Below are 12,647 nucleotides of genomic sequence, written 5' to 3'. Positions count from 1 at the left end.
GACGGCACGACGCGGTCCCAGGAACTGCTCAGTGGACGAGAGCAAGGCACAGGGCAGGTCCAGCGCGATTCTGTTCATCTAAGGAACGGGGAGGGACGGGAACACACTCACACACTCACACTAACCGTCAACGGAAGCGTAAAGCAGAATAAGAGGGTTCCTGATGCAGAGAACGGGACAGAGGACAGCGATGGAGGCGGGCCTTCTCAGATACACCTACTTCTCACAGATTAAACTGTGGAACGATACGAGTATTCTACATAATTAAAATGAAAGGCGAAATTTGAGAAGGAATTCCTAAAACCTCAAAGGCAGAGTGAAACGAATGACCACAACATCGTATCCGTGGATGGCCTAATCATACATGAAGAAACTAAAGAGATTTAAAACACATAACTTGGAGAGTTAAGTGTTTATTTATTGTTATTATTTCAATTTGATAACTCGGTAAGATATCATAAAAGAACTAAATAGAAAACAAACATGCACCAGCCAGCGGCGTGGTGGTGGATTAGCTGGATCCCATAGGGTGACTGCGTGGTTCGGGTTCTGACCTGGTGGAGGCACATGTGTGTGGGTGCCCAAAAATCCCGAGAGGAGAATGGAGGAGAGGGGACTGTGGTGTGGTCCTCCCCCTGCATCCCCCCTGTGGGATGCCCTCTCACGTTCGCTCTCTCTGTGTCTCTGTGTCTCCCTGTGCTGAGCACACACACACCCTGTAACAAATTAAAGAATTAAAAAAGGCTCAATCAGTGATTATTGTTAACTGTTATTAATACTCTGAGACTCCTGGGTATCTAGGAGGGAACTTTAAAAAGACTGTGGAAAACAGAATTCACGAACAGGTTTATTTTGGTGCCAAAAAGAAAAACAAAATCACGCGTAGTTTTTATCATAATACACATTTTACACCAACTTTTTGAAGACCCTCTAATATTATGAACTGCAAAATTGAGCTGATGTTCTGAGGAACTGGAATTTCCAGCGGGAGTGAAAGGAGGTACAGATACATCAAGGAAGGCGAGTCGAAAAGTAAGAGTGTTCATATACTTGAAATAAACTCGGGGAACACACGCTCTTACAGAGCATCTCCTAGCTGTGTTCATTGAAAGGAAGCAGAAACATGGACCAAGTCAATAGCAGCACGCACCCCTAGTGCCCAGAGAGCAACTCCACCAAGAGAAACCAGGGCTTCTTGAGAAACAACGAGCTGCCTCAGGGACAGAAAGTGCAAAGATGAGGTTGGGCCCACGTCCCACATCCCAAGGCTCCCCTTAGAAAACGTGACACCCCGAGCATCAGCTGCAGTAAGAGCAGCAATGCTCTTAGTTATAGAGAATACCTAGCAACCCGTTGGGTGTAACGATAGCTTTATGTTTACAATGATTTATTATTATTATTACTATTTTAATTTGCTATAGGGCATGTGTGCACACCACAGAAAGACAGAGAGAAAGAGAAGAGTGACAAAGCAAGCTGCCAGGTCCGGGACTCCAGCAGCACTCAGCCACATGAGAGTCCAGTGCCCTAGCCACCACGCCAGATGCTGGCCCCTGTAATGGCATTTTAAAATGTCTTGCTTTGGCAGATGTTAGGGAAACAACTCGTTAACATGAAAACAGTAACTTGAAGAAAATAAAGAAGCATTTCTCCTGCCTTCCTTTTATGAACTGTACCAAGCCGTTGACGAGGAGAACCTTTCACTTCTCCCACCTGTAAAAGGAGAAGAAATGACAGAATGCTGCCCTTTTTCAGTCCCTAGGTTATGACCATCAGTGACTCCTAACATTTCCAAAAGAAGGACAACTGGACATTAGGCACTCTGGTGGAGGCACGCAGCCCTGCCTGCAAAATATTCGGGCCGAAAAATGGAACCTCAATCGACTTCAGTTTCTAGACCTTACTGCCAATTAAAGGAAACACAAGAGAAAGAGACCATGTTAAGGAACCTCCTAGGGATAAATGGCCCAACTCTCTAACAACCACCACAACACAATCCCCCACAGACTTAAAAAGACTTGATGGACAGCAGCCAACTACAATGTCTTCCTAACCAGGGTTCTGATTTGTTTAAAAAAATACTATATTAAACAATTTCAGAAATTTGCTTGTATTAAGTCATCATCTTTATTTTTGATTTTTAAGATTACGGTGTTGTGTTAGGCCAGCTGGTGGTGGGGAATTTAGGGTGGCTGGGTCCCACGTGGCTGACTATGCAGTTCCAGTCCCTAACCTAGAGGTTGAGGGACACATCTAGTGCATGTGTGTGCCCAAGATCCCAAAAAGAGAATGGAGAAGGGTGTGACCGTCCCTTAGAGGGGTGCCTTCTCATTTTCCTTCTCTCTCTCTCTCCCTGGTGAGTCCCTGTGCCCTGGGGTGCCTTCTCATTTTCCTTCTCTCTCTCTCTCTCTGGTGAGTCCCTGTGCCCTGGGGTGCCTTCTCATTTTCCTTCTCTCTTGCTCTCTCTGGTGAGTCCCTGTGCCCTCTAGTAAATTAAAAAAAAAATAGTATAGTGGTTATATATCAAAGAGTTCTTATCTATTAGAGATATATATTAAAATGTTATGGATGAAATATTATGCCTAAAATTTGCTTCAAAATAATCCCCCAGACGGTGGTGGGGGAACAGGTCAGGGTCAGGGTAATGGTGGGGGAATGGGCCCAGGTATAAATGAAACAAGCCCGAGTTCAGGACTGTTGAAGCTGATGATAGGTATGAGGGAGTTCATTGTATTAATCTCTTTGTTTTGGTACAGGTTTGAGATTTTCCATTAAAAAATGTTAGGGCAACAAAAGGAAAACATGCATGTTTGTGTGTGTGCACACACGCACGCACAGACACACAAAGAAGAGAGAGAGAGAGAGAGAGAGAGAGAGAGAGAGAGAGAGAGTCCCGCCTGAGTAGGGAGGAAGGCAGGAGACACACCTTGCTCCTAAGCCAGTGCCTGGGCCACCGCAGGGACTAGACGAGTATTTACTGAAGGAATGAAATACCAGTTGGAAGATAGGAACTGGGTGTTACACCTGAACCCCGTCCTCTTGAAATTCATAGACTGAGGGCCCAGCAGGTGGTGTGGAGGTTAAGGTGCTTCATCTCATATGGGTGGCTGTGTGGTCTGAGTCCCAGACATGGTGGCTTGAGAATCACACCAGGCACGTGTGTGTGCGTGCCCACAATCCCAAGAGGAGAATGGAGGAGAAGGGACTGCAGTGTGGCTATTCCGTGGGGGTGATTTCTCGCTTTCCCTCTCTCTGTCTCTCTCTGGCAAGTGCACATGTCCCTGCAACAAAAACAAAGCAAAACATACTCATAGGCTGAAACCTTGATCCCCATGTGACTGTGTCTGCAGAGAGAACCTTTAAGGAGGAATTAAGGTCAAAGTAACTAAGGTCAAATGAGACCATAGGGTGGGCCCTAATCAATAGGATGGTGTCCCTGCAGAAGAGGGAGAGACACCAGGGCGTGTGCACATAGAAAAAGGCAGCATGCAAACGCAGAGCGAAAGCGCCACCTGCAGGCCAAGACAGATATGCCAGGGGAAAGCAGTCCTGCGGGACCAAGGCCCTGGGCTTCCACCTTGGGAAGTGTGGGAAATACATGTATGTTGCTCAGCCCCCGCCGTGGTATTGGTTCTGGCAGCTCAGGCTCAAGAATACACTGGGCCTTGGGATCAGCAGTTAGTGTAATGACTATGTCGCTGAACTCCCATGTAGTCGACCGTGGTTCGAGTCCTGGACCCAGTGGCTTAAACTCACGCCAGGAGGGTGTGCGTGCGTGCCCAAGATTCCGAGAGGAGAATGGAGGAGAAAGGATTGTGGCGTGGCCATCCCCCCCGGGGGGGTTATTTCTCGCTTTCTGTCTCTCTGTTTTTCCGGCAAGTGCACGTGCCCTGTAGCAAAAACCTCTAAGAAAAAAAAAAAAGAATACAGTGGGCCTGGGGACCAGCAGATGATGTAATGGTTACGTTTCTGGACTCCCACGTGGTGGACCGAGGTGAGAATCCCGGACCTGGCGGCTTAAAAACTCACGCCGGGTAAATGTGCATGCATGCCCAAAATCCTGAGAGGAGAATGGAGAAGGGACTGCAGCATGGCCAGCCCTCTGGGAAGGGATTTTTTGCTTTCTGTCTCTCTATCTCTGTCTCTCTGGCAAGTGCACATGGCCTATAGCAAAAATCTCTCTTTAAAAAAAAAAAGACTGCAGTGGGCATCTTGTGATCTCGGCAAGTCACTAACCCACTCTGCTTCAGCTTCCTCCTCTGGAAGTGAGGACAGCGGTACCTACCTCGCCGCGTTAGAACGAGGAATCGACAGAAGGTGCAGCACCGGGCCTAGTTTAGCGCACAGTGGGGCTCGGCCACGGCAAGCCAGCGGGTCAGGGCGAGTGGGTTCACCTTGCTGCTTTTCAGACTGCTCACGTATAAAGCATAATCACGCCTTTCTCACGAGAGTGACAAGAAGATTAAGCGAGACACCGTTAGAAACACCCTAAGTACCTTCCAGCTCTTCCTTGGACGCCGGAACGAACAACCACCATCCCTTAGATTTCTCTTACGGGAGCAAGGAGAATTGATCTTATTTTTATTATAGGAGTTTTTTTTTTTTTTTTGTCCTGATTATAAAAGAAACGCATCTGGTGCACATGCAGAGAAAAGCATGCAGACGTGTCTACACCAAACTGTTAAAGCACTCTCCTCGGGGAGTGGGGCTGAGAAACGAGTATTTTCACTTTGAACTCTATCACACTCGCACATCACCTGAAATGTCACAGCTGCAGTTACTCCTATAACACCTAAAAAATGAAAATACACACTTGCGATAGTTTATTTCCTTTTTTGTGTGTGCTTCTTGTGAGCAGAACTTTTGGCTCGGTTTGAGAGACTGTCCTTCAACAGGGAGTTTAATTGCCTTCATTGTCATAGCCGATATGTGCGCCTCCCTGCTGTCGTTGTACGCCGCCGATTTCTGACGTGACCATGTGGCACCCCGTTTCCTCTGTCTTTTGCTATAGGCGTTGTGTTTCCCTTTGTTTTAGTTTTCTACGGGGATGTGGAAAGTACAAAATCTGCTTTTTATTCTGTGAATGCTTTCAAGTCTTTCATGAACATGCTGGAAATTCTATTCTCTCTGGTGAAGTAACTCAAGGAAAATATGGTAACAGAGTAGCCAAGAGCCTAGGTTCGAATCCTGGCTCCATCCCTTACAAGCTGGGGAACCCTGGGCAAAGTGAAGGAACCTCTCTGGTGCCCGATGGAGACAAGAAGGACGCGATTTCCTCAGATTCGTCCAAGGTCAAACTTGGGTGACACTCGCAAAATACCTGCCATGGTGGGGTGTGATTACCTGGTTCTTCTTCAAAAGAGACAAGGAAGAGGTGAGTGCGGGCGAGCGAGAGTCGGCCTTCCCCACAGCTGCCTTTACTACCCGAAGGCTGTCTCGGGCACTTCTGGTTTTAAACATAGGCCCCCGCGCCCCGTGGACCCTGGGTCAGGGTCGCACATGCAGCCCGCGGGCCAGGCCCGGGCCACTCACTCACACAGCCGACGCTGCTGTCCCCGACCACCACAGAGCCGAGTGGTGACCTTCTGGGCCGCAGTCAGAAACCCGCCTCATCTGGCCCTTTAAGGAAGAGTCTGCTGACCCTGCTTTAGATCCTTCTTTCTAAATTTAGGAGAAGCCATTTTCTCCCTTGTCCTATAACAGCCTCTCGAAAGCTAAGTGGCTGTTAGCATATATTAAAAGATTTTCTAAAAGACCATTAGCTTCATTTAATTGTCCACAAGGTGGGGATACTTAATCAAAAACAAAATGAGAAAAACTGGAGAGGACAGAGATGCTGATTACAAAGCAGGGTTCTCCAAAGGCTGGGTGCAGGGAGGGAGTGGGAAGAGGCAAAGGGGTCGGGAGGGCCAGCCCCAGGGGCTTCTCACCCACCTGCTCCGAGGGTGCCGTCAGGGCGGGGGTCCGGCCACCCTCAGGGCACCTGGCTCTCCCTCTGCCTCTCTGAGATGCTGTCCACAGGCCCCCGAGCGCTGGCACCAGCTGCCCATCACCCTGAGAACGGAGCTGGTACTCTCTCCCTGTCAAGTCCCCTTATTTCTGTCCCCAGAGCTATGGCATTTCTCCCTCCAGGGACACAGCAAGAGTCGGAACGCAAAATTAGGACTCAGCCCATGAAGTAGGGGGCCGAAGGATGCCCTAGCAGAAACCGAACACTCCATGTTCCTACTTGGTCTGGGCTATTTCATGGCATCGCAGGGCTGTGGTCCAGGAGCACCCAGCTCGGGAGGGTGGGGAGTGGAGGAAAGGGGGTTCTGCAGTTACTGACTCTGAGGCTTCTCAGGGGACCAAGCCCATGAGGGTCTGGGCTTCTGCCTGGGGCTGCCCACAGTATAGCAGGGAATGAGGACCAAGACCATGAAACCGTAAAGAAGAATGTAATCGCGGTGAGACCAGATGTCCAACAGCGGGGCCCGAGGGTGGCCCGAGCAGGACAGCAGGATTTAGGAGGAGGAAGAGAGACAGATGGACATGAGGACGAGCAGAGTGTTCGGTGGAAACTGGGGAGCATGGGAGGATGAGGTCCGGCTTGGAGGAACAGTGGGTGCTAGCGCACCGACCGCCAGCCCCTGGGTCCGAGCGCAGTGGTGCCCTGCACGGCCACGTCTCAGCGCACACAGCTCCGTCAGATGCACAGTTTTCTCTCGGCCGTGGACGAGGGAGTTGCCTAACCTACACCCATGGGTTCGCAGTGGGCGGGGCTGAAGCCAGGCTTTCACGCCATTTCTCTGACCCCAAAGCACACACTGAGAACAGCAGACAAGGTTGTGGGGACCTCGCTGTGGGGACCTTGGCGGTCTGCTCCTGTCGTGGTTAGGGCAGGCTCTCGGGGGGTGGAAATGCACCAGCTGACCCCCCAGCGTGGATGAATAGTCAGCTGATTGGTCCAAGGCATTAAAAGCAAATTAACACTGGGGCTGGCAGGTGGCATGGAGGTTACGGTGGCCGGCTCCCACATGGTAGATTTCCACAGCCCTGGACCTGGTGGCTTGAAAATCACGCTGGGCACATGTGTGAGCACCCGAAACCCAAGAGGAGAACGGAGAAGGGATTGTGGTGTGACCATCTCCCCGGGGATGATAGCTCACTTTCCCCCTCTCTGTCTCTGTCTCTCTCTGGCGAATGCACGTGCCTGTAGCAAAAACTAAACAAGAAAGGAGGGAAGCAAGTGGTTTCAGAGCGGCATGTCCCGAGTGCCCTCTCTGCCAGGCCTGCCCTGACAGCGTGCCCACGACAGCCCTGCGAGGAGGTTCCCGCTATCATCTGCATTTTATAAATGGGGCAGCTGAGGTGCAGGATTAAGTCACCAGCTCCTGAGTTGGCTAGGGAGCTGCAGGGTGGGGACAGCAGACAGCCTGGTGGGAACCGGCCTCAGAGGACTTTGTGGGTGTGCTAGCCTAGTTAAAATGTCATTCATTCATTCATTCATTCATTCATTCATTCAGTGATTCAGCAACCCGTACCGACGGCGCATCCACCAGTGCCGGACAAGGCCGGAGGGTGGGGGGGAGACGAGGCCGGGGCCGCCTCCCTCACCGGAGCGCCCCACGGTGAGCATGCAGCACCAGCTGGGACACTTGCTCCAGCCAGGACTGCTCTCCGCAGACACATCTTGCTAGTACCCTTCTTTTTTCAGCTGAGAAAAAGAGGCAGGAGGGGTGGCTGGCCTGGGTTCCGGCCCAGGCCCCTCTGCTTGCGAAGTCCCCGTCCGCGGCCACGTGCTGTGCTCTGGGTCCCTCCTTTCCCACTGCCAGCTGTCAGCTCTGGGCAGTGACCTGGGACACGGTCTCCTTCCCATTCTCCTGTCCTCCCACTGAGGCCAGGCACTCGGATTCAGGGTGGGGACCAGTAAGAGAGCTCTCTCAGGTCTCCACCCCGTCCACCGTGGGAGACACGGGAATTCCCTTTCTGACTCACAAGAGAACTACAGCCCCTGCCTCCTGCGACACTGTCACTGCCCCCAAGGCCTACGGGGTCTCGGTCCTCACTCATCATTCACGAATGCTCACTGAGCACTCATTCCGTGGCTGGCGCCAGCTCGGTGCACACTTGACACGGCTTCTGCCTGCAGGAAGCTTAACCTACGTGTTAAATGCCTGCCGTTGGGTGGAACAGATGGCTGGTCTCTGAAATGGAGTCCAGAACTGTCCCACGCAGCCAGGTGGGGTCGAGGAGATGCCACAGTCGCCGTGTGGCGGCAGCAAGCAGTGCTCCTGCAGGCTGACCTGCCCAAGGCTCCCAGCGCCTGACCACCAGGAGGTCGAGGCAGTCTACCGGGCACAGAGGCCGAGACCGCGCGCCAGCCCAGGGAGCTGGGAAGACCGTGTGAGAGGAGGAGAGGGCAGGCAGCGTGCAAGACGGACACACAGTGTGGCCAGCGCTGCTTGGGGCTGCGGAGCCCCCTGGGCCGGAGCTGCAGACAGGCTCCCAATGGCTGATTCCAGGTACCCAGCTCAAAGAGGAGTTTCTGAGGCCTGAGCGCCAGAGCCAGCAGCCCTCCGGCTTACTCTCCGTTACCGTCCGAATGCCTGTGCAGGGGGGTCTTAGGAAGCCCTTCCATTCTGGTGTGAGGGCGGGGGGAGAGGGGGGACGGTACAGAGGGACTGCCCGCCGTGGCTCAGACCCCGCGGCCTGGCCGACACGACGTACCTTCACACCGCAGCACGGCGCTGTTCCAGACCACGCTGCCCTCCTTCAGGATGCACGTGATGGTCTCCGAGCCCTGCGTCCCGAGGAAGCCCTCGTCACACAGGAAGGAGATGGAGCTGCCCAGCTGCAGGCTGTCACCAAACCGCTTGCCGTTCACCGGGACGCCGGGGTCCGGGCACTCGTTGTGTCGGAAGGCTGTGGGTGGGGGGCGAAGACACGGGAGGCCGGGCTGGCGCGCAGACTGTCCTCAGAGGAAGCACCATCAGCCCTAGGTCTCCAGCACTTCCCCCAGACCCCGCCGCGCTGGAGGGAGAGCTAGCCCCCTAGGGGTCGGGCCCAGGGTCGGCCTGGCAGCCACAGGGCGCACTAGCACAGGCTGTTGAAGTGGACCGCGCTGCCCGAGCTCCCCAGCCCACTGCGCTCCAATGGAAGCGCCTAGTGCAGGTGGCGAGCTGTTTCTCGGGAGGTCATTTACCATGGACGTGGGGGTCTTCGAAACACTCATGGAAAACACGTATTACAAAAAACCTGGGCATGGATTTCCACAATTTTTTGCATCAAAATAAACTCATACTACAATTCCGTTCTTCTCTGAACTTTCTGAAACCCCCTTGTGTAACAATTCTATGAAGCAGATGGCGTTACCCCAGCTGGCTAATGAGGAAACCGAGGCTCGGTGCGGCTGAGGAGCAGGTCTGTCTGCTCAGCGCCAAATCCATTCCATGCTTCCCTGACTGCTGACAGTGATGGGGTCATTTACGCTGCAGGTGAGCTGGGCTCCAAATCCGGTGACGCGAACAGACACTGGGCAGCGGGAAGCAGGCGCCCTGGAGCAGCCCTGCGGCAGCCCTCGCCTTCACCTCTCGCCCTCCTCTGGGCTGCCTCTCCTCGGACAGGCGACCCATAACGCAGCGCGGAGGTGAGAGGTCGGAACACGGCAGGGTCAGTCCGGCCTGCCCCTGGCCAGTCACAGGGCCCTGGGCAAAGTGCGCGATCGCACCGAGCCTGTTTCCCGGCCAGCGACATGGAGACCATCTCACCCTTCACCTGCAGCATCTCCCGGGAGACGTGGGAGCGGCCTGGCTGTCGTGGGGCAGGCAGGGGGGCTGCCGCACAGTACCCAGCCACGGGGCCGGTTCAGATCCCAGGGCGCCCAGCTGGCTGGGAGGCTCTGGGGAGGACTTTGGTGTGGCAGCTCTGCTGGGGTAACTGTCCCTCTCAAAACAAAAACAAAAACAAAGTTGATGTGAACCGGAAAGTGGCTGTACCTGACAGATAGTAAGTGCTCATTAATTATGGGTTCCTCTCCTTCCCTCCCCTGCGAGGAAGGGTACCCCGTCCCACTCCTCCCACCCCACGCCCATTCCCTGCCCGCCTGCTGCACTCAGAGTCTCCGAAGTCAGCCTGGCTTGTGTCCCTGCTGTCTACAGGATGGCCTTTCCAGGGGGAGCAGCAGGTGGCATGATGGTTAAAGCACTGGACATTTCCACATGGCCAACCACGGTTCAAGTCCTGGACCTGGTGACTTACTTTCTCACTTTCTCTCTCTCTGTCTCTCTGGTCAACTTAAAATAAATGAATAATAAATAAAATTAAATAAAAATAATTCTTAAAAAAAAAAAAAAGAGCCCAGGTTTTGGGCCTCTTGACTTCCCCGGAGAGAAGACATCTGTATGTCCTGGAGCAGACGCGGCCCTGAGGCTGTTGGAACTTGCTGGAGGCAAGAGGCCAGCAAACAGGGAGAAACTTCCCACTGCAGATGAGCCGTGGGGCCTCCATACAGAGATGGCGGGAGGGATCCCGGCAGGGCCCGGCTGCCGCCCCAGCACCCTGCCCTCCTAAATGTGACATCCAGTTCAGTCCTGGCCCTGGTCTCCCTACTTTACTCACCAGGAGCTATGACAATGAAGTCGCCCGGCAGCTGAAAACACGGGGTAGGAAGAACAGTGGGGCCTGGGGCTCAGAGCTCCAGGCATTTTCTATTTGAAACCCTACCGGCTTCACATACACAGAGACACGTGCACACATGGTCACACGTGTGCACATGTACACACTCACAGGGCAGGTACGGAGCTCTTTCTAAGGTCTGGGAGCAAAAGAGTCAAGCATTTAACTACCGCTTACCTACCTGCATACCCTCTCTTTCTTTATTTCTCTTGCTCGCTCTTTCCTTCCTTCCTTCCTTCCTTCCTTCCTTCCTTCCTTCCTTCCTTCCTTCCTTCCTTCTTTCTTCTTTCTTTCTTTCTTTCTTTCTTTCTTTCTTTCTTTCTTTCTTTCTTTCTTTCTTTCTTTCTTTCTTTCTTTCTTTCTTTCTTTCCTATAGGTTATGTGTACTCACCAGGAGAGACAGAGACAGAGGGAAAGTGAGAGATCACCCCAAGGGGGGAGGGCCACACCACAATCTCTCCTCCTCCATCTCCTCGTGGGATTTTGAGCTGGCATGCACATGTGCCTGGTGTGAGTTTCAGGCTGCCGGGTCTGGGACGCAAACCATGTGCTGGGCCATGTGGGACCCAGCCGCCTTAACCGTGCCACCTGCTGGCCCCTTCCTGTGTACCTTGTCAAACCTCAGCTTCCTGGGTGTGAAAAGGGACGGGTCTCGGTTCGGGGAGGTTTTGTCGTGAGGCAGCGCTGACCGCGGAGTGCCCAGGGCAGGGCCCAGCACACAGAGGTACTCAGGAGCTGGTAGTTACCATCACCCGTGTCCACTGGCTCCGTGGGGAAGACGTCCGGCTACTCGAGGTCAGGGTGGGAAGGCCATCGCTGATCCGTGCCTCGGGAATAGCGTGAGGGGAAGCAGAGGCTGCCTCGCCCTGCAGAGGGCCGCCCGGGAGGGGAGCGCCCTGACTGAGCCAGTCCAGGCTGAGCACTAGGGGACGCGGGGGGCCGGGAAGATCAGTGCCTGCAGCGGGGACTACGCGGCTCCCCAACACCTGTCTGAGAACCACTGTTTCACCAGCTGATTCTGAACTGCCTCAGAAACCTGTAAAAATGTAGATTCCGGGGTCTCGGGCCTCAGAGAGTCTGAATCCGCCGGGCTAGGATAGGGCCAGAGTTCTCAAGATGCTGTCTACCTGCCCAACTATATAAATCCGGATGTTGGTAAATGTTCGCCAAACGTGGGCAAGAGCCGCCCCTGGGTGGGGGGCCTGGGGTGGTGAGTCCCATTTCTTGTTGGCCCTGCCCTGGGTCTGGAGGACTTCCGTATCAGAAGTGTGTCATTTTCACAAACCTTGGAAAGAACGCCAAGTCAGAGCTCGACCCTCCGGGCAGGCCGTGGCCCGCTGGTGGGGCTCACTCTGCCCCTCCCACGAACTCAGCCCCCTTTCCTGGGACCCGCGGCTAACTAGGACTTGATTTCCCTCTAAGGCCGTGAGTGTCCCTGTCGCTCGCTCCAAGTCCCCGTTGGGGTTCATATACTTTGAACCTGTAGATTTCCAGCCATCAGCAGTGGGTGAGCGGGCTTCTCTGGGCCCTCACCCTCCTGCTATCTATCCCCACCGGGAGAAGAAGGCATTTAGTCACTCGGGGGTCCCTCCAGTCACTGACGCTTACCTCACAGCAGGCCCCGTGCTGGGCAGAGGGGATCTAGAGGAGGGACCGGTGCCTACTCCTCCCCAGAGCACACGCTCTCATGGGGAAGGAGGAGCACAGACAGACCAGGAAGGTTAGGCCAGCCAGAGCAGGGCTCGCCATCCTCCTGCCCCTGGACGAGGGGAAAGGAATCCCCTGAGGAGACCTGCCCTGAGAGGCTGAGTGTTTCCAGCAAGTCTGGTGTCCTGAGGGGACATGGTGGGATCTGGCATGCTCCCTGGAACCTGGGGTCTCAAGTGGCCCACCGTGTAGCACCTAATGATTTCAGCTCAACTGGGACCCAGGAACAGGTGAGACGAGGAGGCCAGGCCTCTGAGGCCAGGATGGGGTCAGAGATCAGTCCT

General features: G+C 53.9%; 1 protein-coding gene across 1 annotated transcript in view; it reads right to left on the bottom strand.

Annotated features, from left to right (window-relative positions):
• CSMD2 (CUB and Sushi multiple domains 2) overlaps positions 1-12,647 on the bottom strand; it is a 565,338-nt gene that overhangs the window by 204,184 nt on the left and 348,507 nt on the right. The window contains 1 exon segment of the mRNA XM_027775561.1: positions 8,710-8,904. Within this exon segment, the coding sequence (XP_027631362.1) occupies positions 8,710-8,904 (195 nt within the window).

The sequence above is a fragment of the Tupaia chinensis genome, unplaced genomic scaffold (assembly GCF_000334495.1).
Source record: "Tupaia chinensis unplaced genomic scaffold, TupChi_1.0 Scaffold000573_1, whole genome shotgun sequence".
NCBI classification, from domain to species: Eukaryota; Metazoa; Chordata; class Mammalia; order Scandentia; family Tupaiidae; genus Tupaia; species Tupaia belangeri.
This window is presented reverse-complemented; position numbering and strand designations above follow the sequence as displayed.